The 23239-nt window shown below is 45.5% G+C and overlaps 1 protein-coding gene across 1 annotated transcript; it reads left to right on the top strand.

The window, feature by feature from the left end:
* Positions 1-6169: 6169 nt before the first annotated feature.
* On the top strand, positions 6170-7891 carry LOC132869941 (zinc finger BED domain-containing protein 5-like). The gene has a single exon (XM_060903510.1). It carries the CDS (start codon positions 6170-6172, stop codon positions 7889-7891), a length of 1722 nt encoding a protein of 573 aa, XP_060759493.1.
* Positions 7892-23239: the final 15348 nt, after the last annotated feature.

Below are 23239 nucleotides of genomic sequence, written 5' to 3'. Positions count from 1 at the left end.
TAGCAAAAAGTCATTAGAAAAAAATACTGTACATAACTTTACAACAATGATCCCCAATAGGTCTCTCAAACTGTGTATGAAAAAATGGTAAGTCTTCAGAGCATAAGCTCTGTCTGTGACAAAGAAGGGGTGGCCCAGGACACAGAAATAGCATGTAAACACTTGTCATAGTAAACCCCACGTTCTGTAAGATGCAGTCATAACATTTTCTCCCCCATTCCAAGAGACATGGCTGCCTTCCCCTATGCAGGTACAGACACCCATGCATTTAAAAGTGGTGTTTACTGTATTTTCTCATGAGGCTCAGTAGACTTTCATAGTGTTGTCATATTTCTGAGTTCATTCAATGACTACACCATATTGATACAATTTAATTATTCATTTACTTTTTTGAACTGTATCCTGTATAGTGGAATAAATACCTTCTTGGAGCCACTTAGTACTGTCGGTTGTCTTGCGGATGGCATGCTCGCACTCAGGATAAAGAGGATCCTCGTGGGTGTGGATGTCTCTAACATGGTTCAGCATTGCAAACCACTTCGCAACTTGCTCTGGCCCAGAGGTGGAGCCCGCAGCAGTGTAATAAACATGGTTGTTCATGCTTTTCATCCACTTCTTCAACTTTTCACAGCCTCTCTGTTTACTAATTGCTTCCACTTTCTTGGAGAATCCTGTAGCAAAAAGAGAAATGCACTGGACTCAGATAAACTAGTCAAACTGATTGGTTACTCCGTTGTAATGCTTTACTGTAAACCATAGCCTAAAACTTGATACAGACACAACATTAATCAGGTCTTTCTCACCAGAAGAACATCACTGACAACTCAAAGAAAGGAAAAGGCTGGGGACAGCTATGATGATGTACCTTTTGCAAAGTGCCAGACATCAAAGTAATGGTTTATGTTTCTCTCCCTGAGGAACTTCTGTACTTGTGGATGATGATCTGTGGCAATGCAATCAATGTCAATACCACACACCTCCAAGAATGTCAGACTCCTCATCAGGCCCTCCTTCTCCATGTTGTTGCTGCCACCAACCTCATTGCACTGCGAACACATAGAATACAACATTCATACAAACTGCATTTCAGGCTTTGATTTGGAAATTACAACAAACACTCAATAACAAAAAAAAAGTTGAACACTCACTTGAACCAACTGAATATCCACAATGGTGTTAGTCCCTAGATCTATCATTGTATAACTCCCATACTTTGCAGAGTGGCCTGTTTTGATCAAAAGGGACATTAGTAACCACTAGTCAGCATGTCTGCGGCTTTATTTTGTCACTCCTTTTGACCTCAAGTATTAACCAATATCTTATTCTTGTGTAGGCCACGACAGTGAAGTATCAATACCTATTAATAATACGTTTTGTTTGGAGTGCATTTCACAACATCCAAGGTCACTTCACAAAACAGAATATTAAAATATTAGTGGAAAGCAATAACGGTCAGCAATACATGTCAAAAGGCATAGCAGCAACACAGAATCGACAGCTAAACAAAATGAAATTATCATAATATAAAGCCTCAATCAGTTGGCATTGTGATAGAAATGCAAGGGTGAAGAGTTGGGTTTTGAGAATGGATTTAGAGATTGAAAGGGAAGTGCATAGGCATACTGAAAGTGCAAAGCTGTTCCAGAGTTTAGGACCACCCATAGAACGAAGATTCGTGGAAGGGGTGGACAGAAGGCGTGTGTCAGAGAAGTGTGAAGTGCAGATGGGGAACTAATGGGTTGAGGAGACTAGTGAGGTAGGTGGGTGCAGGTGGTGCTAGTCCATGTAAACAAGCTGGAGGATTTTGAACTTGATGCGAGATTGAACAGGAAGCCAGTGTAGCTGATGGAGGATGTGATGTGATGTGATGCCACGGTCTACTGTGGGTGAGGTGTCTACCTGGAGAGTCTGCTCTCATGTCACCGCCGAGGATCACTTTTTCTTCCTGGGTTAGCCGCTGCAGAGTGATGTCCTGCAGAGTGATGACCTTCCAGTGGTGAAGAATTGCCGGTTCGATGAACGTTCTGGCATGGCGGCGAAATGTTTCGTAACGGAACAGCTGCAGCTTCATTGCTTTGAAGACCTGTTGGTGAGGGGAGATAAATAGAACATGCCATCACATTAATATCTCATTCAAATTAGGGGAAATTAAATTGAAGTAAACTGCTGTCCTTATAAAAAATGCTGCTGGTAATGGCCAACACTAAACCCAAAGGACTGTGTGAAGAGGGCTAGATCCAGGTATAGAGTAATCGACACAGGTTGTCCAGCCAGAACAATGTTATGATGTCCAATGAAGACAAACACACACCACTCAAGAAACCAGCTGTGTTGGGTAAACCGTGGTTTTAACTCTTGTAGACGCACGGAATGCCCAGAACACACAAAAGGTGGCCCCTTCCTTATGACCCTCCCCAACACCTTGTTTGGTTGCTTAGTGTTCCAACAGGTCGGGAAAACCTGCATGGAAAATCCCCCAAGTACTCAGGGAGGTCAAGATGGGAGGGGGAAAAGCCCGCTAATGACTCCCTGATGGGCCGCTACTCAGTGGGGGGGCACAGTGTGAGAGGGGGTAGATCTTTCTGATAGCCCACTGCTGATTGAGCTATCAGCAGGCCATCAGATCTGAGGCCTGAAGTCCAGAACAGTCCTAGTAAGCACTTTACAAATAATTTACCTTTTCGATTTGGTTGAAGGATGCTCCACTTAGGTACACAGCAGCAGAAAGTTGTAGATTACCGGCCAGTGTGCTCCCAAGGATAGGCTGGCTATTCCATTGTCTTGTGTGTGGGCAATGTGAGCACTGCTGCTTCACTGACAGGAATGTTCCCAGCTTTTGGGTCCTAACATCACATGGCCTCATGCAGAAGTAACATTTTTGAAACAGCTCCATGATGCAGCTCTCATACACTATGAACTTGTTGCTCCATTGGGTGGGGGAGGGTGGAACTTCCCTTTTTGAAAACACAAAAAAGGAAAATGTAATCTACGTTACACTTATTTTACCATCACCCTTTGGCAACTGGTTTGATAATGTATAAGCACATAAACAATTCTAAAAATGATGTAATGATGTTAACATGAGTCTCACTGAAATTATCCCTGTAAGCATCCAAGTAAGCATACTTGTTGTATGCATTCATTTCAGAGCGCAATTCCACAATAAACAGATTTGAAACTAAAACTGACACAGACACAGAATAACCTGAATTGTCAGTGTAAAGTGTGGTGGGGGTTAAGTGTTCTAAGACATTTGATTGGAAGCGTACTGTATATTTACACATAGGAACTTACGACTGTACAGTGGAATCTAGTGAAGTTGCTGTCTTGGCAGGATCATATGTGGAATCCTGTTCCATTGAAGCTTCCAATGGTGGGCTTGTGCCCTCAAATGGATCGTCCAGCTCTTCCTCGAGGTCTAGGTGAGGTCTTTTGGCAGGTCTCTTTATAGGAGTTGACGACAGGAACAAAGGGTCCACATTGGATGTCCCACCCTTAAAATCCTGTGTAGGGACAGTTGCCTGTATAGCTGAGACAGAAAGATATTTTAGTGAGGCAAGTCTGATGAAACATTACACAAGAGAGGAAAAGAGAAATACCAGTTTTGAAACTACACAACAATAACTATACTGTAAGTGGCAAGTACACACCTTCACTCCTAAAGTGGGGATGCAATGTCTTCAAGGATAACTGTGTGCCTGCAGTGCGAGTGTCAATGCAGTCTGTCTGGCAGGCAGCATCCCTTGACCGGGGTGTCTGAATGTGAGCACATGATGTACTGGCCTGTGAAGAGACAAAAAAGACACTCATTGAGATTCAGAAATACATTATGTACAACATGCAGACAATCCTCTTGACCCCCATAGGCAGACAGGTGAACGCCCCAGCGCACAAGGTAGAGGATGCAGACCCTTTTGTCCCTCAGACAGTCAACTGTCCGCAATTTAACGCCCCATCATGTAATGCAGAGCAAGCAGACTCACTCTTTTGTCCCTCACAAACAGTCAAACGCCCCAATCACACCTATCACATTCAGGCTGAGCTATAGACAATACTGATACTGATCTACATACTGACAGAAAATTATGGACACACAAAAATAAATATGAGAAATACATAACATAAGAAGAAATGACCACTAATCAGGTTCCTTCACAAGTCTAAATAAGGGAGTGGGAAAATGTGTGTACAACACTAGTAGTATAGTGTTTGCGTGCACACACATACTCGCTGCTATCAGCGCCTGTAGCCACGCTGCTAAGACAAAACCCCGTTCTCCCTCGGACTCCTTTCGTAAACTCAACGTGACACAGAGAACAGAGAGTGAGAGTGTTCGGAGTGGTAGTTTACGAACGTATAATACCCTAGGCTTGAACACGCACTCCATAACCAAAGAGGATAAAAGCAGCAACTACAGCAACATATCGCTTATCCAACAGAAGACATGCATTGCGGAGCAATAGTCAAACATAAGCTCATAAGTTACAGTCAATTTCCAGACTAAACTCAGTTTAACAGAGCATGCTGCATGCTCTTTAGTTTTGTAGCGCAGATTACCTGGCTAACTGCAGGAAGCGGTTAGCTGCACAGCTAATGTAGCCATTGCTAGGCTAACGTACCGATTTTAAAACACGGCAAAATGACCAGTGATACACTTACTTGTTCGGTGTTTGTTGCTGATGCGGCAGGGATGCTTGGTATGGACCCAGGCTTCAGTGACAGTTGATGTGCAAAACCTGCCCTGTACTGTCCCAAGTTGTGGAAACATTCCTCAGGAAAATGCTTCCGACAAACATACACCGTCTTAGGTAGACTCGACAGCGTATTATTGAAGTAAATAAAATTAAGCCACTGCGTCTTCAGGGGCTCTCCCGTCGGCAGTAAAAACAGACTCTTTTCTGTGTTGTCACATCCATGTACAGCGCAATTTCCATGTTTCGCTCGCTTAGGTGATGCCATGTTTTTGTGTCCTCTATGGTCTCCTCACTGCAACTGGGCGGGCAATCCATACAGTGGGTGGGAATCCGGGGGGGGGGGGGGGGGGGGGTGTGGATCATCTCCCTTGCTGACGTAGTAAAGGGAAGAGCTTATCAATGCGCCATTTTGATGCGCCATTCTCAAATGTTGGGCATAGTTTGGTTTACACATTATGAAATTTCTACCCACTGGGGTGACTTAAGAAGGTCAGAGGAACTCATTTTAACGTTAAAAAATGTCAGAAAGTGAAAATTTCATGCCATGGGACCTTTAACATAAAACTTTTTTCTCTTGCCACCTTCCCTGCCTCATGTCGTTCTTCTCCCCTCTCTCTCCTTCCTCCTCCCTTGACCTGTCCTTCCTTCTCCAACACCTGATTGGCTCCTCTTTTTAACTTCCGGTTGAATGTAAACATTTTTAACTTATTTTTAGCATATATATTTTAAAATGTATTATTAACACATTTTAACATATGAACAACATACATGAATTGCGTGCACATGAATAAAAATAAACAAGCAAAATAAACATATGCACATAGTCAAAACAAGTAAATCCCACAGGGCTACATATATATCCACAAGGCTGGCACAGTGGTGTAGTGGTTAGCACTGTTGCCTCATAGCAAGAAGGTCCTGGGTTTGAGTCCAGCGGCCAATGAGGACCTTTCTGTGTGGAGTTTGCATGTTCTCCCTGTGTCTGTGTGGGTTTTCTCTGGGTGCTCCAGTTTCCCCCACAGTCCAAAGACATGCAGGTTAGGCTAACTGGTGGCTCTAAATCAGTGGTGCCCAACCAGTAGCCCGCGGTCGACCGGTCGCCCGCGGCCTGATCACAAGTCGTCCGCGGGAGGTTTGGGGGGGAAAAGAAAAAAAGGGGGGAAAACGGGAAAAAAAGCAATTTTCGCAACCGCACCGGCTGGCTGTATGTGTGTGCGTGTGCGCATGTGTAGTCTACCAGTGACACGTGCGTTATGGGAAATTGACAGCTGACCCCGGCAGTGGCCTAGCAACAGCAACGGGTTAACATGGCGGAGGGCCCGAGCAAACCGAAACGTCCCAAGACCTATCATTTTCACTCTGAATGGGAGGAAGATTATTTTTTTGTTTATTTTAATAAAGCGCCCATTTGTCTGATCTGCAATGCAAAGGTGGGATTGGCAAAAAAAGCGAATGTTGAGCGTCATTACAAGACGATGCACCCCGGGAAGTACGAGAAGGAATACCCCGCAAAAACCCCTTTACGTGCCGCAAGACTCAAGGAACTGAAAGCACGCCTGTCTGAGCAGCAGGCACAATTCACCAGACCTAATGAACAGTCGAAGGCCGCAACAATTGCTTCATATCGGGCTAGTCACATCCTTGCTAAACACAAGAAGCCATTCAAAGATGGCGAGGCGTGGAAGGAAGGCTTTCTGGAGGCCGCGGATAGCCTATTTGATGGCTTTAAAAATAAAACGGAGATCATGAAGGCGATTAAAGATGTACAAATGTCCCGCAATACCACTACAAAGCGATGTGAGGTAATGGCTGTGGACGTGGAGGAGCAGCTAAGAAAGGACATCGATGCATGTGAATGCTTCTCTCTGCAGTTTGATGAGTCAACTGATATGGTGGATGTGGCTCAGTTATGTGTTTTCATCAGAATGGTTTTCGAAGACATGAGCGCCAGGGAAGAGCTACTGACCATGTTGCCACTAAAAGGACAAACGAGAGGCGAGGATATTTTCAATGCCTTCATGACATTCGCCCGCGAGACAAAACTGCCGCTCTTTAAACTGATTTCTATAACCACTGACGGTGCCCCTGCTATGATAGGCCGCACAAATGGATTTATAGCACTGTGCAAGCAAAGTGAGTCTTTTCCAGACATTCTGAATTATCACTGTATTATCCACCAGCAAGCACTAAGCGGGAAGATCGTTCAAATGAAAGACGTGATGGATATCTGCATGAAGATTGTGTGTTCAGTGCGCGCCAGGAGTCTTCAGAGAAGGCTTTTCCGTGCACATCTGGAGGAAAGCGACGCTGAGCACACCGAGCTGCTGCTTCATACAGACGTCAGGTGGTTAAGCAGAGGGAAGTTTTTAGCCAGATTCACAGAGCTGCTGCCAGAAATCAAGGAATTCTTGAAGCTGTCTAAACATGCAGATTATCATGACAAGCTAAATGACCACCAGTGGCTTTTAGATTTATCTTTCCTCACCGACCTCACCCATGAACTCAATTTGTTGAATGTAGACCTGCAGGGTAAAGATAAAGACGTAGTCCAGATGATGAGTTCTGTGAACACTTTTAAAAGCAAGCTACAGCTCATGTCACGGCGGCTGCAGCAGCGCGACCTGCACACAAACTTTCCAAATATGCATGCTGAACTACAAAGTCAAGGTAAAAGGCTGACGCAACTTGATATTGACCGCTATATGGAGCATGTTCAGAACGTCTCGTCAGAATTTGAGCGGCGTTTTACTGACTTTGTGACCCTCGAACCTGTAGCAACCTACATGTGTAATCCGTTTGGTGCAAATGTTGCTGTTGGTGACATTGCTGACAAAGTCAAATCACTGTTCGATTTGGAACGCGATGCGATTGAAAACGAGATTATAAAATTGCAAAATGACATTGTCATGAAAGCCAAATCAACATCGGCCCCGCCTGGAAAGCACGCAGCGTTCTGGGAGCTGCTGTTGGATGAGAAATACCCCAATCTCCGAAGATGTGCTTTAAACCTGACAGCTCTTTTTGGTTCCACTTATTTGTGCGAGTGTGCGTTCTCGCACATGAAAATTATAAAGTCCAAGTACCGATCAACAATGACTGATGACCACCTTGTAGCCTGCCTACGCCTTGCAATCAGTACCTACACTCCTGCCTACGAAAAGCTCGCCTCCTCCTCCCAGTGCCAGGTGTCCCACTAGCTGCCTCCGCTCTGCCCAGCGCATCGTCTCACCCAGCCCACAGGTAGGCAGTTATGGCTGTGTGTCTGTCTGTCTGTCTGTCTGTCTGTTATTATAAGAAGCGGCTCATTTTTTGGAGGATTGTTGTCTGCTGTCTGTGAATTATGCCAACAGTATTATTCTGCAACGTGTAATGTGGTCTGTGTGTGTCTGTTGTTATAGGAAGCGGCTCATTTGGAGGATTGTCTGCTGTCTGTGGAATTATGCCAATAGTATTGTTCTGCAACGTAATGGACTGTTCTGCAACTTGTAATGGACTTTTCAATTTCTGGCCTGTTCTGCCACCTGCAACTTGTGATGGACTGTTCTTATTATGATTGCATGGCAGTTTTTGTCCAAATCTGTTGTACTTATGTTTTACTGATGTAGGCCTACTTATAAGTCTGTCAACTTGTAGCCTACTTTATGCTTATGTGGACATAAAGTAAAGTGGTAAACAAAGTAGTATTGTGTTGTTGTGAAGTTACTGCAGGCTGGCGACGATGTTTGTGGTTTGAAATGTTGGTATTGGACTGGTAGACCCCGGAGGGGTTGGCTACTGAAAAGTAGACCTCGGGTCAAAAAAGGTTGGGCACCCCTGCTCTAAATTGACTATAGGTGTGAATGGTTGTTTGTCTCTATGTTTCAGCCCTGCGATGACCTGGCAACTTGTCTAGGGTGTACTCTGCCTCCTGTCCATACTCAGCTGGGATAGGTTCCAGCTTGCCTGCAAACCTGTACAGGATAAGCAGCTACAGATAATGGGTGGATGGATGTATCCATGAGATCCACTAGCCTTGGTAAGTGATATCAAAATTTGTACTCAGGGCATGATATTTGAACCTCAGAGAGAGTGAGATGGCAGTACCAAGGCACATTGTTGGGTTTTTTTTCTTTTTTTTTAAAATAAAATCTGTACACAGTATACAAGTACAAATATGAACAAGTGAACACTCACACGTGCCGTATGAATATTATCTATCAGTATAAAGGAGTTAATTTTTGGGTTTTGTTCTTCGATGTCCCAGGTCAGCGCAGCAACGATACAGGGGTCAGGTAGGATGGGAGCCGGGTCCTTGGAGGGGGCATCACCCTTCTGGAACTGGCGGGAGAGTGCGTCAGGCTTGGTGTTGCGAGATCTGGGCCGGTACGAAAGGGTGAAATTGAAGCGGGTGAAAAAGAGAGCCCAGCAGGCCTGTCTGGGGTTGAGTCGTTTGGCGGTGCGGATGTATTCTAGATTCTTATGGTCTGTCCAGACCAGGAATGGGACTACGCACCCCTCCAGCCAGTGGCGCCATTCCTCCAGGGCGAGCTTGACCGCCAGCAGTTCCCGATTGCTGACATCGTAATTGCGTTCGGCCGGCGACAGCCGGCGGGAGAAGAACGCACAGGGGTGGAGCTTGTTGTCATCCGCAGACCTCTGTGAGAGCACTGCCCCGACTCCCACATCCGAGGCGTCCACCTCAACGATGAATTGCCGCTCCTCATCAGGCAGCCGGAGGACGGGAGCAGTGGTGAACCGAGCCTTGAGGGTGGCAAAGGCTTCGTTGGTGGCCGGAGTCCAGGTGCAGGGCTGTTTGGTACTGGTCAAGGCGGTGAGGGGTGACGCAATGGTGCTGTAATTACAAATTAATTTCCTGTAGAAATTTGCGAAGCCCAGGAACTGCTGAAGCTGCTTCCTGCTCTCTGGTACTGGCCATGAAGTAACTGCAGAGATTTTGGCAGGGTCCATCTGGATGCTCCCTTCTGCCACGATGTACCACAGGAACCCCACAGACTTGGCATGAAACTCACACTTCTCTGCCTTGACAAAGAGGGAGTTTTCCAGGAGACGACGGAGCACTTGCTGGACATGCTGGGTGTGTTCGGACAGGGTTTTAGAGAAGATCAGGATGTCGTCGAGGTAAACGAACACAAACTTGTTCAACATATCTCTCAGGACATCATTCACCAGAGTCTGGAATACCGCTGGCATGTTGGTAAGGCCAAACGGCATCACCCGGTATTCATATTGACCGGTGGGGGTGTTGAACGTGGTCTTCCACTCGTCTCCCTCCCTTATCCGAACCAGGTGGTAGGCATTCCAGAGATCGAGTTTCGTGAAGACCGTGGCTCCCTGGAGCAGCTCGAAGGCGGAGGTAAGCAGTGGGAGAGGGTATCGGTTCTTGACGGTGATGTCGTTGAGACCCCTGTAATCGATGCAGGGCGCAGGGACCCATCCTTCTTTCCCACGAAGAAGAACCCAGTGCTGGCGGGCAAAGAGGATGGACTGATGAGGCCGGCAGCCAGAGAGTCACTGATGTAGGTCTCCATCGCCTTCCTTTCCGGGGCGGACAGAGAGTAGAGACGACCCTTGGGTGGCGCAGTGCCTGGGAGGAGATCAATGGTGCAGTTGTAGGGCCGATGAGGAAGCAAGGAAGTGGCCTTGGTTTTACTGAATACCTCCCGAAGGCTGTGATAACACGCTGGGACATTAGTGAAGTCGGGGGCAGAGCTGGCAGGTGGAGTACGGGTGTTTAGGATGGTGGCTCGTAAGCAGGTCCGATGGCAGTCCTTGCCCCATTCTTTTATCTCTCCAGTGGCCCAGTCGAGGTGAGGACTGTGCTGGCGGAGCCATGGATAGCCCAGGATGAGAGGTTGGCCGGGGGAACGGAGCAGGTGAAATTGGATGGTTTCGTGGTGGTTGCCTGACAGGGTCATCGGAACAGGGGCAGTGAGGCGGGTGACGGTGCCAAGGAGATGGCCATCCAGTACCCTGGCTGGAACGGGAGAGGATAGGAGGTGGCTTCGCAGGTCCAACTGGCGCGCAAGCTCAGTGTTCATGATGTTAGCCTCGGCCCCGGAGTCCACCAGGGCGGCCAGGGTGTGGGTGGAATCCAACAGACAAAGGCAGACTTGGAGCATAGGTTTCTGGCTGGTGGAGGACTGGATGGTCATTGAGCCCAGCCGGACCCCTCCTATGTCCGGTGAGCTCGTCGCTTTTACTGGGCAAGAGGCAGCACGGTGACCGTCACCCCCACAGTACAGGCACAGATTGGAGGTGATCCGATGCTGGCGCTCTGCCGGGCTGAAGGGAGCACGGCCGATCTCCATGGGCTCTGACTGGTCCAGAAGGCTCGGCAGAGAAACAGCAGGAGATGTAGCAGGGGCTGGGTCACTCCGTGTGCTGGTGACTGACTGAGCCTGGCAGGCCCTCTCTCGTCGATGGGTCTGGATCCGGCGGTCTATGCGGATGGCCAGGGCAACAGCCTCATCGAGTGTCGATGGTTGTTCATACGAGACCAGTTCATCCTTCATGTAGTCGGCCAGGCTGTGCAGAAAGGTGTCCACCAGCGCCTGCATGTTCCACTTGCTGCGCCGGGCCACGGTCCGGAAGTCGACCGAGTAGTCAGCCACTGTTCGTCTGCCTTGGCGAATACACAACAGTCCTCCGGATGCCTCTGCTGATAATAAGCCCAGGTCGAAGACCTTAGTCATTTCCGCTGAAAACAAAGAGAAGGAGGCACACGCCGGTGTCCGGCGTTCATACTCTGCCATTCCCCACAGGCGGGCGCGACCAGTCAGATGAGTGATGACGAAGGCCACCTTCGCTGCCTCTGACGTGAAGGTTCTGGGCTGCAGGTCGAACAGCAGCTGGTAGCTGGTCAGGAAAGCACGGACTTGGGAGGGGTCACCATCAAAACGCTCCAGACTGCCGACCTTGGGTTCCGGGGTGCCGAGTGCAGCAGGAGCACCTCCCGGAGCTGGCACTCCAGAGGCGGGTATGACAGGGGCTGATGCAACGAGGGGCGGCAGTGGTTGACTCGGAGGAGCAGTGGGTGCTAGAGCGGTGAGCAGCTGGAGTGCTTGGTCCAGTTGCTGTAGCTGTTGCAGATGACCAAGCTGGATCAGGGCTGCAATGTCGGCAGACATCCGACTGACATCTCCCTCGGTGTGCTGCAGCTGGTCTAGGGCAGAGGGTTCGGGTGCTGACTCCATGTGTGGTCAGATCATTCTGTCATGGAACAGACAGGAGAGGAGATCAAATGCGCTCAAACCACAGTTTATTAATAATAGGGGAAAAGGGAGTTGGGAGAATGTGTGAAGTCCAGAGGCAGGAGAACTGAGAGGCAAGGATGGCTGGTGGTGATGTCTGAGGTCTCCCATCCAAGTACTGACCAGGCCTGACCCTGCTTAACTTCTGAGATCTGACATAGTCAGAGAGCTGTGGCTGAAGGCTGACAGAACTTGGGTTTCAGGCACCCTCCAAGCATGCAGTCCCTCAGCAGGCAGGAGTTAGAGAGCAAACTGGAACACAGAGTCACAAATCAGGTAGCAAGATAGGGGACAGAAGGCAGATCGGGTTACCGGGGCTGGAGAGCAGACAGTCAAATGGAACAGAAGGCAGGTCAGGGTACCGGGGCTGGAGAGCAGACAGAGTCAAATGGAACAGAACAATTTCAGGAGTCAGAGTAGTAGGAACACAGAGCAGGTTATCAGGCTGAGAGTTGCAGATGATCTGACACTGAGGCTAGGGAGAACTGCAGCTTAAATACACCCAGGGGGAAGCAGGTGATCGGCAACAGCCAATGACAGTCACTGAAAGTTAATAAGAGGAAGTGAGTGCGGGCGTGGCCGGTAATGCTGAGTGGAGATGTTACCTGAAGAGAGAAGCCCACAGGTAGGACCATGACACTAGTGTTAAAAATGCATTAATTAATAATAAGGCAGCATTTTGAAGATAATTGCATATTTCTTGAAGGAGCCTGAAACTATTCAGTGGGAAACTAGCCAATTTATCAGAAATGCCTTGACTTTCATTGTTCACAGTGAAATATGATCTGTGAATAAAAGACCACACTGTATATTCTACTGTTCCATTTCTTTCTCACAATTTAAACTTGAATTATGCTATATTCTGTCTAACTTCCATCTGTCCTCATTGTCCAACAGGGCCACTGACAGCTCTTTTGTACAACCCCGATTCCAAAAAAGTTGGGACAAAGTACAAATTGTAAATAAAAACAGAATGCAACGATGTGGAAGTTTCAAAATTCCATATTTTATTCAGAATAGAACATAGATGACATATCAAATGTTTAAACTGAGAAAATGTATCATTTAAAGAGAAAAATTAGGTGATTTTAAATTTCATGACAACAACACATCTCAAAAAAGTTGGGACAAGGCCATGTTTACCACTGTGAGGCATCCCCTTTTCTCTTTACAACAGTCTGTAAACGTCTGGGGACTGAGGAAACAAGTTGCTCAAGTTTAGGGATAGGAATGTTAACCTATTCTTGTCTAATGTAGGATTCTAGTTGATCAACTGTCTTAGGTCTTTTTTGTCGTATCTTCCGTTTTATGATACGCCAAATGTTTTCTATGGGTGAAAGATCTGGACTACAGGCTGGCCAGTTCAGTACCCGGACCCTTCTTCTACGCAGCCATGATGCTGTAATTGATGCAGTATGTGGTTTGGCATTGTCATGTTGGAAAATGTAAGGTCTTCCCTGAAAGAGCCGTCATCTGGATGGGAGCATATGTTGCTCTAGAACCTGGATATACCTTTCAGCATTGATGGTGTCTTTCCAGATGTGTAAGCTGTGCATGCCACACGCATTAATGCAACCCCACACCATCAGAGATGCAGGCTTCTGAACTGAGCGCTGATAACAACTCGGGTCGTCCTTCTCCTCTTTAGTCCGAATGACACGGCGTCCCTGATTTCCATAAAGAACTTCAAATTTTGATTTGTCTGACCACAGAACAGTTTTCCACTTTGCCACAGTCCATTTTAAATGAGCCTTGGCCCAGAGAAGATGTCTGCGCTTTTGGATCATGTTTAGATATGGCTTCTTCTTTGAACTATAGAGTTTTAGCTGGCAACGGCGGATGGCACGGTGAATTGTGTTCACAGATAATATTCTCTGGAAATATTCTTGAGCCCATTTTGTGATTTCCAATACAGAAGCATGCTTGTATGTGATGCAGTGCCGTCTAAGGGCCCGAAGATCACGGGCACCCAGTATGGTTTTCCGGCCTTGACCCTTACGCACAGAGATTCTTCCAGATTCTCTGAATCTTTTGATGATATTATGCACTGTAGATGATGATATTTTCAAACTCTTTGCAATTTTACCCTGTCGAACTCCTTTCTGATATTGCTCCACTATTTGTCGGCGCAGAATTAGGGGGATTGGTGATCCTCTTCCCATCTTTACTTCTGAGAGCCGCTGCCACTCCAAGATGCTCTTTTTATACCCAGTCATGTTAATGACCTATTGCCAGTTGACCTAATGAGTTGCAATTTGGTCCTCCAGCTGTTCCTTTTTTGTACCTTTAACTTTTCTAGCCTCTTATTGCCCCTGTCCCAACTTTTTTGAGATGTGTTGCTGTCATGAAATTTCAAATGAGCCAATATTTGGCATGAAATTTCAAAATGTCTCACTTTCGACATTTGATATGTTGTCTATGTTCTATTGTGAATACAATATCAGTTTTTGAGATTTGTAAATTATTGCATTCCGTTTTTATTTACAATTTGTACTTTGTCCCAACTTTTTTGGAATCGGGGTTGTACTAACATCAGATCGTTTATGTTCTGGGAGATATCTGGAGGTGGCACAGCTACAATAACAACGTCAGGAGGAAAAGTAAAGTTTGAGCTCTTCATTGGTGATTGCAGCTTGCCTCTGGTTACCACAGTGGGAATCAGTAATGACTGAACAAAGGCTTTTTTACTTAGTAGCTATGCTGTATACCAAGAGGGAAATGCTCGCTCTGGGTGTTTTTTTCCTTGTAGTGACATCTGTTCAGAGCTTTTGCTATAAAGGCTTAGCATACTCATTTCATGAGGAGGATGCGACAAATCAGTCCATGTAGTGATGACTCATATAGCAATGGGTTTGATAAATTGCTTCAAGAAACATGATTCTATACAAAAGCATTGACACTTTTCCTGGCATAGATCATAATCTATAATCAGATTGGGACCATTATCACACACTGACAAAAATGCCTGGTGTGCATTCAAGAAATCAGTGATGTATGTATATACAAAATGAATAAAGCTGTCTACCTAAAGTTAATTTTTGAAGTCTTCCACAGTGCATCCTTTTGCCCTTGGTCCAGGTGCTAATAATATTCACAAACGTCATAAATGTTCCTTGCTGTATCCTCTCCCCCACTTTATATGCTGTTATTCATATTCCTCATTCTTCTTTGGTGTTTCTTCTTCACTCTTCTCTCCACTGCCTGGCCTTCAATAATAATAATAATAATAATAATAATAATAATAATAATAATAATAATGGAACAGCAGAAAGGTGCAGTTGGTAGCATTGTTGCCTCATAGCCCTAGGCTCAGGCTCCCTGGTTCAATCCTAAGTATTTGTGGAGTTCCATGTTTTTTCCACCTGTCTGTGTGAGTCTCCTCTGGGTTCTTCAGTTTCCTCACACATCCCAAACAAAGGATTAGCTACATTAAAGCCAAACAAAACCCCCAAAATAAACTCCTTTATACTGACAGATAATATCCATACAAGACATATTTGATTATTCATTTGTTCATATTTGGACCTGTGTACTGTGTACAGATTGTTTATCTCTTAAATAAAACTTCCCTGGACACTGCCATCTTACTTTCTGTGAGGTTCAGATATCTAGGCTCTGAGTGCAAATTATGCGAGAGAATCCAAGATTGTGACTGCTCTGGGTATGTGTGTGTACTTATTGCTCATTTGTGTGTGTGTGCGCGCGTGCGTGTGTTCACTGCTTCAGATGGGTTAAATGCAGAGGACAAATTTCACTATGCTTGAGTGTGCAACAAATAAAGGCTTCTTCTTCTTAACATCACTTCACCACATGACTTATGCTGTGTTCACACTTATACCGGTACGAAAGTGGTATAACTGTATCGATACAAAGTATACTGGTACAGTTTAGTGCATCTGTCCACACTAGCGAGAAATGTTTGCGGTTTTCTTTCACGGTAGTTGAAATGCGCGTGCGCGAAATGTTTCCGTGGTTACCGAGTAACTTCCTTCTGAGAATATATGGCATCTGTTAGTTCGAGATCTCGAGAAAACAAAACAATTATTCCGTGATCTCGAGAAAACAAAACAATTATTTCATGATCTCAGCTGGATCACTGTATCTCCGTCGGTAGAGACAAAGCCGGGCCAGTCTTCTGCGGAGGTGCCGTGGACTAATTTTGAAATTATCCCTTATTAAAAGACTTAATGCAATCTCTCCCTGTGTCAACCCCTGATCAAAATATTGCCTTATTAGGTGATCGATTATTCCAGACATTCTAATGACCAAAGTTGCGTCTATACAGAATGAGAAATAGCCCCAAAGTCAGCATATCACAAGTCTCTTGGCGTACCTGAAAGAACCATTTCTCAGCTGTTTACTCGAGATCACGAAATAATTGTTTTGTTTTCTCAAGATCTCGAAATAACGGTTTTGTTTTCTCGAGATCTCGAATTAGTTGTGTTGTTTTCTTGAGATCCTGAAGTAATTATGTCGTTATCCCAGGATAACAAGGTGAATAAAAAAAAGGATTATATGAAGGGCCTCTCTCGGCTTCCATACGGATGAAACAACGTGTGTGTGCTTTTTGTTGTCAATGTGCAGTCTGTATTTCTGGTGGTCATTTATTCAGTCAAATTGTATAAAACGCATGAGGCAGTTGAGAAAGAAACAAACAAATCTCTGTTCTTCACTATTTTATTCAGCGAAGACATCGATTGAGGTGTGTGACTTTGCGCATGCACATTATATTTGTATCGATACAGAGCCGCTTCATCTGTCCACACTACAGCGAAGCGCTACAGTACCGATACTGTACCGGTACGAAACCCATACATTTGTGGGTTTTGTACCGATACAGTTATACCGCTACAGTACCGATATAGTTGCTAGTGTGGACAGGTGTTGCAGTACGAAAGTAGTTTCGTATCGGTACAAAATCCCTAGTGTGGACAGGGTATTACTTAGGCTTAGATCTAGTCAGGCTTATAGTATTTGAGTCCTACTCATGCCCTAATTTGAAGGACTCGTGACTTGACTTGTACTTGAGCGCTGATGACTCAGACTTGGATTCGGACATGTGCATTAACTGTATTCAGAATCGTAAATTGGAGACAAGGACTCAGATTTTTTCTTTATTTTTTGCAACATGCCATAATAATTTGGCATAAGATATTTATAATCTACATTAATTTTTATACCAATTTTGTGCAAGAGAATGCACATTCACCTGTTCATACATCACATTCAGAAACAAACTAATGTTAATAGTGCTAAAGTGCCTGGAGAAAATGCCCCTAGGATTGTCTGCTTTGCTTACACAGACTTCTCATGCAGTGGGAAAAAATGCACTGTGATGTGTTCCATATATAGAAGAACTATTGAGGAGATGACGGTGAAAACCTCAAACTTCAATCGCCATTTAGCAAGACTACACCCAGAGAAGTGACATGCTATGTTCATTGATCTGTTGATAACAGGGCTTGCTTGCTGACCGATAAACTAGCTAGCATTAACCCTCTCATGTTATTTGCCCTGTTGATAGCAGGGATTACTGAGCAAAGAACAAGCTTTTTATCTGTAGCCTATTAACTAAAATCGGGCAGTCAAGCAGTTACATTAGTCCAACACAGTAGCAGAGATGTTTTCACATAAATGCAGCAACAGCCACCATCAAATGGTGTGCTTGGAGTCTTGTTCTCGGACTCAACTTGGACTCGACTCGGATCAATAGTGGATTTGACTCGGACTCGACTCGAAATTTTATTTAATGACATGGACTTGACCAGGACTTGAACAATGGGGACTCGAGACTGGACTCAGACTTGAGGTTTAATGACTCAACTACAACACTGGATCTCATGGCTACATTGCTTCTAAATTGTTGTAAATAACGCTGAAGATGCCTGAATGTCAAGCATTTGGAGGTAAAAATAAGCCTGAACGTTGCAAAAAATTGTTTTTTGCCCTCCTCAATCCCCAGCCTGTAGTGCACTTCTGGTATTGCTTTTCTTGTTTGTTTCTTCCTCCCTGGGCTCATGTTCTGGTTCAAACATATGCAGTTGAATTGCCTTTTGTTCAGGAACATTTTCTATGTTTGTACAGCAAAACTATAAAAAATATAGAAAATGAGTAGATGATTTTGAGTTGATGGCTCTGTGTTACTAAGGCAAATGGTGCATTATTGTGCAAGCAACGTCACAAACGTTTCACAATCTGGTTTCAGTGCTAATAGCCGTGCCCATGCAAGTCTATTTTTAGCAATATCGGAACTTTTAAAATGGATAAATTGTTGTTATGAAGCTTTCATTTTAATTAAAACATACAGGGAGCACATCAGGGCACTTGCCATAATCAGCAAATGGAGTTTATTTTTTGGGGTTTTATTTGGCTTTAAATTTCCCCATGGTGTGAATGTATATGGTGCCCTGTGATGGACTAGTGTCCCATTCAGGGTGCATTCTGACCTCACATTAAAGATGGCAGCATGCACAGACTCTGCAGCTCTCGGCTCTCTGTTAAGGTGTGCTAGTATTGCAGGCCCGGCGCCATGGGGGGGGCGAAAGGGGGCGTTGCCCCCTCGTGGCTACAGCCCCGCCCCCTCAACAGAGAATCAGATCACTTAATTGTTTTCTTATGAAAATATAATGTATTATAGACGTATTAATAATTTGCATTTTCAAATACGAAATATTAAGTGGTTGCACATTGCACAAAAATACATTTCACATAAATCACTACTAAAACTGGCACGGTAGAACAAATCTGATTGGTTGTTATGATTCTTACGTTGCAATCGTAGAATTCAACTGTATTAAGGTAGGATTATTTCAAAAAGCCTGAATTTAATATTAACCCTGTTTTAGACATATGTATCAATCCTAACTACTGGGGACTACTAGTTATTGTGGGTGTATGTGTGAAATGCTGACACAGCCGCGCACACACAGACCTGTGATAAGGACAAGGGTCGTGTGGGCGGGGGTTTTACATGTACACTTACAAGTGCACTGTCTCTGCAATATCCTGCAATATGCAGTCAGTTTACGGGAGTAGTCTTTCCCCCTCCGAATTAAACAAATTCAATCACAATATTGTGAATCCATTTTCTTTCTTTGTAGGCTAAGTTTATCTCCGTTTATGTTGGTGTATGTGTTCATACATGGTCCGCTTTGTGTGCAAATAGCGTAAGAATATGTGTCGTTGATGTCACCCCCCATGCAGTGGGGGTGAAAATTCATCACTTCAGAGTGTTTAGTCCCCTACACGCCTAAACTGGGATCGCAGATTAAGTGGTTAGCGTTGACTTGGTGCGAGTCAGGAAGGCTATTACTGGTGCAGCTGTGGGGTCTGTTGATTTTTTTAAATTATGATTTTAGCCGCCAAGCCAAGTACCTTAGACTTGCATTGATGTTTTGTTTTCATGCCGCGGAGCTATTTGTATGTATTTTAAATTTAAAGGACTTGCCTGTAGGTTTGTGTGTGTTGTTTTATATTTGGCATCTTTCCGGTTGTAACGCGTGTCTGTGAGAAAATTGGAGGGGAGGGTTAACAGGTGGGCACGGGAGTTGATAAAGCCCAACTGCCCTGGTAATATGCCACATGATTTTCCCGGACTAAAGCAACCTTCGGGGCCGTGGTTTTGTGGTTGGCGCAGTTAATTGTTTGAAACACGTTGTCAGACCGCCATCACTACTACACACTATATGAAAAAATATTTGCCCCCTTGCGATTTCTAATTGCCCCCTTAGTAAACTGTTCCTGGCGCCGGGCCTGTAGTATTGTTTGTATGTGTAGTGTGTTTTAGAACATGGTGTCATGCCACGCATATCTACAGTCACACAGAACTCCTGAACATCAGACTACAATGCCAGATTGCAGTTACAAGCGACTTCCAGCAGACCCACAATATCCCGCTGGACATAGCAAGAGCTCCGGCATCTCTGTGGATTGTTGTCGGCCCCAACAAGTGGTGCAGGCGATGGAGGGAGCACAAGAAGAAGTGGGGTTGCCGAGCAGGCCTGCTAGCCAGGCTAAGGAAGCAGCCATTCAAACCCCCATTACCCAGCATCATCTTGACCAATGCAAGATCCATCATTCACAAGATCGACGAGCTGGAATTACATCTTGCAGTAAACCCCTCCATTCGCAATTGCTGTGTGCTGATCATCATGGAGACCTGGCTACATCAACTGATCCCGGATGCTACAGTACAGCCAATGGGCCGCACCGCTCATCGCTATGACAGAAACGGAGACTCCGGTAAGAGCAGAGGAGGGGGACTGTGTGTATATGTTCACAATGACTGGTGTACAAATGGTAAGATCACACACACCCATTGCTCTCCTGACATAGAAGCAATGACAGCCATTTGCAGATCCTTCTATCTGCCCAGAGAGCTGACAGTGGTGCTCATTACTGCTGTTTATATTCCATCAAATGCTAATGTTAGCATAGCTCTTGCCCACCTACATGACATTGTTAACAGACAGCAGCAAGCTCATCCTGAGGGAGTACAAATCATTGCTGGGGATTTTAACCAAGCATGCTTAAAGACTGTTCTTCCCAAATTTGTACAGTATGTACAGTGCTCCACCAGAGGGATTAATACACTGGACCATGTCTATTCTAATCTGAAGCATGCTTACAGAGCAGTCCCCCTCCCACATCTGGGTCTGTCTGATCATCTCTCACTGCTCCTCATCCCTGCATACACTCCCCTCAGGAAGAAAACTAAGCCGGTCACAAAGACTGTAAAAATCTGGCTGGAGGGTGCACTCTCCAAGCTGCAGGACTGCTTCACTGTCACAGAATGGAATATTCTTTAGCAACAGGACTTACAGGGCTTTACTGACATTGTTCTGTCTTACATCAAGTTTTGTATGGATAATGTCACGGTTGACAAGCACATTCGTGTTTGTTCAAACAGAAAGCCCTGGATGACAAGCAAAGTTCAGTCACTACTGAGGGCCCGTAAGGCCGCCTTCAGGACAGGTGACAAGGCCCTATACAGCACGGCAAGAGCAGACTCAAGGAGGGTCATTAAAGGTCCAAAGGAAGCCTACAAGAGGAAGGTGAAGGACCATTTGTCAAACAACAATCCATGTCAAGTGTGGCAGGGACTAAAACACCTCACAAACTCTAAAGACAACAACTCGGTGACCATCAGTGCCAACGCCTCACTGGCAGAGGAATTAAACAATTTCTTTGCCTGCTTTGAAGCAACGAGGCCTCACACAGTCACACACCCCTCACAGACTGCAAGCTCACACACACTCAGGCCAAGTTTACATTAGACCGTATCTGTCTCATTTTCTTCACGGATGCACTGTCCATTTACATTAAAACGCCTGGAAACAGGAATCCGCCAGGGTCCACGTATTCAATCCAGATCATGTCTGGTCCGGTGCTGTGTAAACATTGAGAATACGCGGATACGCTGTGCTGAGCTCTAGCTGGCGTCGTCATTGGACAACGTCACTGTGACATCCACCTTCCTGATTCGCTGGCGTTGGTCATGTGACGCGACTGCTGAAAAACGGCGCGGACTTCCGCCTTGTATCACCTTTCATTAAAGAGTATAAAAGTATGAAAATACTGCAAATACTGATGCAAATACTGCCCATTGTGTAGTTATGATTGTCTTTAGGCTTGCCATCCTTCCACTTGCAAGTGGTAAGTGACTTGCGCACAGCGGCTCAGTCCCGAATCACTGCTCGTGCGCTTAACTTGCGCGCTCTGTGAGCTGCGCAGGGCCGGAGTGCGCACCCTCCAGAGGGCACTCGCTGTTCAGGGTGGAGTGATTTGGAGCGCAGCTGCTGAGGAGGAAGCGATGAGCCGCACTGACACATTTCAACTTACGTGCCGAATTAGTCATGTGATTAGCATATCCGTGTATTGGCATTGCTGTGTGCACGCTAATCATGTATTGGCGTTGCTGTGTGCACGCTAATCGCTTTTAAAAACGTTAATCTGATGATCCGCTGATACGGTCTAATGTAAACCCCACCTCACTCTCCAGGAACATCAAGTGAGTCATGTGTTCAGGTCTGTGAACACAAGGAAAGCTGCTGGACCAGATGGAGTACCTGGTGAAGTACTCAAATCCTGTGCTTACCAGCTGTCAGCAGTCTTTACTAAGATCTTTAATCTCTCCCTGACATATGCCACTGTCCCACCTTGTCTCAAGTCGGCTACTATAATCCCCATCCCCAAAAACTCAACCACCAGCAATCTCAGTGACTATAGACCCATTGCCTTAACACCAGTAGTTGCTAAATGCTTTGAGAGACAAATGTCACATCACATTAAAGACTGCCTCCCTCCTGCCATTGATCCATATCAATTCGCATACAGAGCAAACTGATCTACTGATGATTCCATCTCCACAGCCCTCCACACTACTCTGAGCCACCTGGAACAGCCAGGGACCACCGTAAGGATGCTCTTTGTCGATTACAGCTTGGCTTTTAATACCATCTTCCCTGACATCCTTGTGGACAAGCTGGCTGCCCTGGATTTTCCCCCAGCCACTTGTGCCTGGATCAAAGACTTTCTTACAAACCGCCCACAGACTGTCAAGATTGGCGCTCACCCTCCACCCTTATGCTCAGCACTGGCTCTCCACAAGGCTGTGTGCTGAGCCCTCTACTGTATGCCATCGACACCTATGACTGTACTCCCACCCACCCCACCAACACAATAATTAAATTTGCGGATGACACCACCTTGGTGGGGCCTATAATTGGAGGGAACAAGTCGGCCTACAGGGACAAGGTGCAGCAGCTGGCAGAGTGGTGTGCCAAAAACAACCTGGCTCTCAACACCAAGAAAACAAAAGAGGTGGTCATGGACTTCAGGAGGCACAAAGCTGACCCTGCTCCCCTCTACACCAGAGATAAAATTAGCTTATGTTTAAAGTCATTCAAATTCTGTAAAGCTGCTTTGTGACAATGTCTATTGTTAAAAGTGCTATAGAAATAAACTTGACTTGACATCAGTGAAGACTGTGTGGAGAGGGTCCACACCTTTAAATTCCTAGGGATTCATATCTCTGAGGACCTCTCCTGGTCAGCTAACACAACAGCCATGGTGAGGAAGGCCCAACAGCGAATCCACTTCCTGAGAGCCCTGGGTCATTCCATGTCAAATCACCCCCCAAAAAAATGACATTTTAAACCCCACCTCCTCCAAATTCAATGAAAATTGGTTTATAGGTAAATCCTAGCCAGAAAAGCCAAAATTTCAAATTTTAGCAAAATCGGACCAGCGGTTTTTGAGATATCGCCATTTCTTTTTTTCACTTTTTCGCGAAAA

Source organism: Neoarius graeffei, chromosome 2 (assembly GCF_027579695.1).
Source record: "Neoarius graeffei isolate fNeoGra1 chromosome 2, fNeoGra1.pri, whole genome shotgun sequence".
Lineage (NCBI taxonomy): Eukaryota > Metazoa > Chordata > Actinopteri > Siluriformes > Ariidae > Neoarius > Neoarius graeffei.
This window is presented reverse-complemented; position numbering and strand designations above follow the sequence as displayed.

What these genes read in the sequence shown, in the direction of transcription:
- LOC132869941 (XM_060903510.1), top strand. Translation starts at nt 6,170, where the DNA reads ATGCACCCCGGGAAGTACGAGAAGGAATACCCCGCAAAAACCCCTTTA.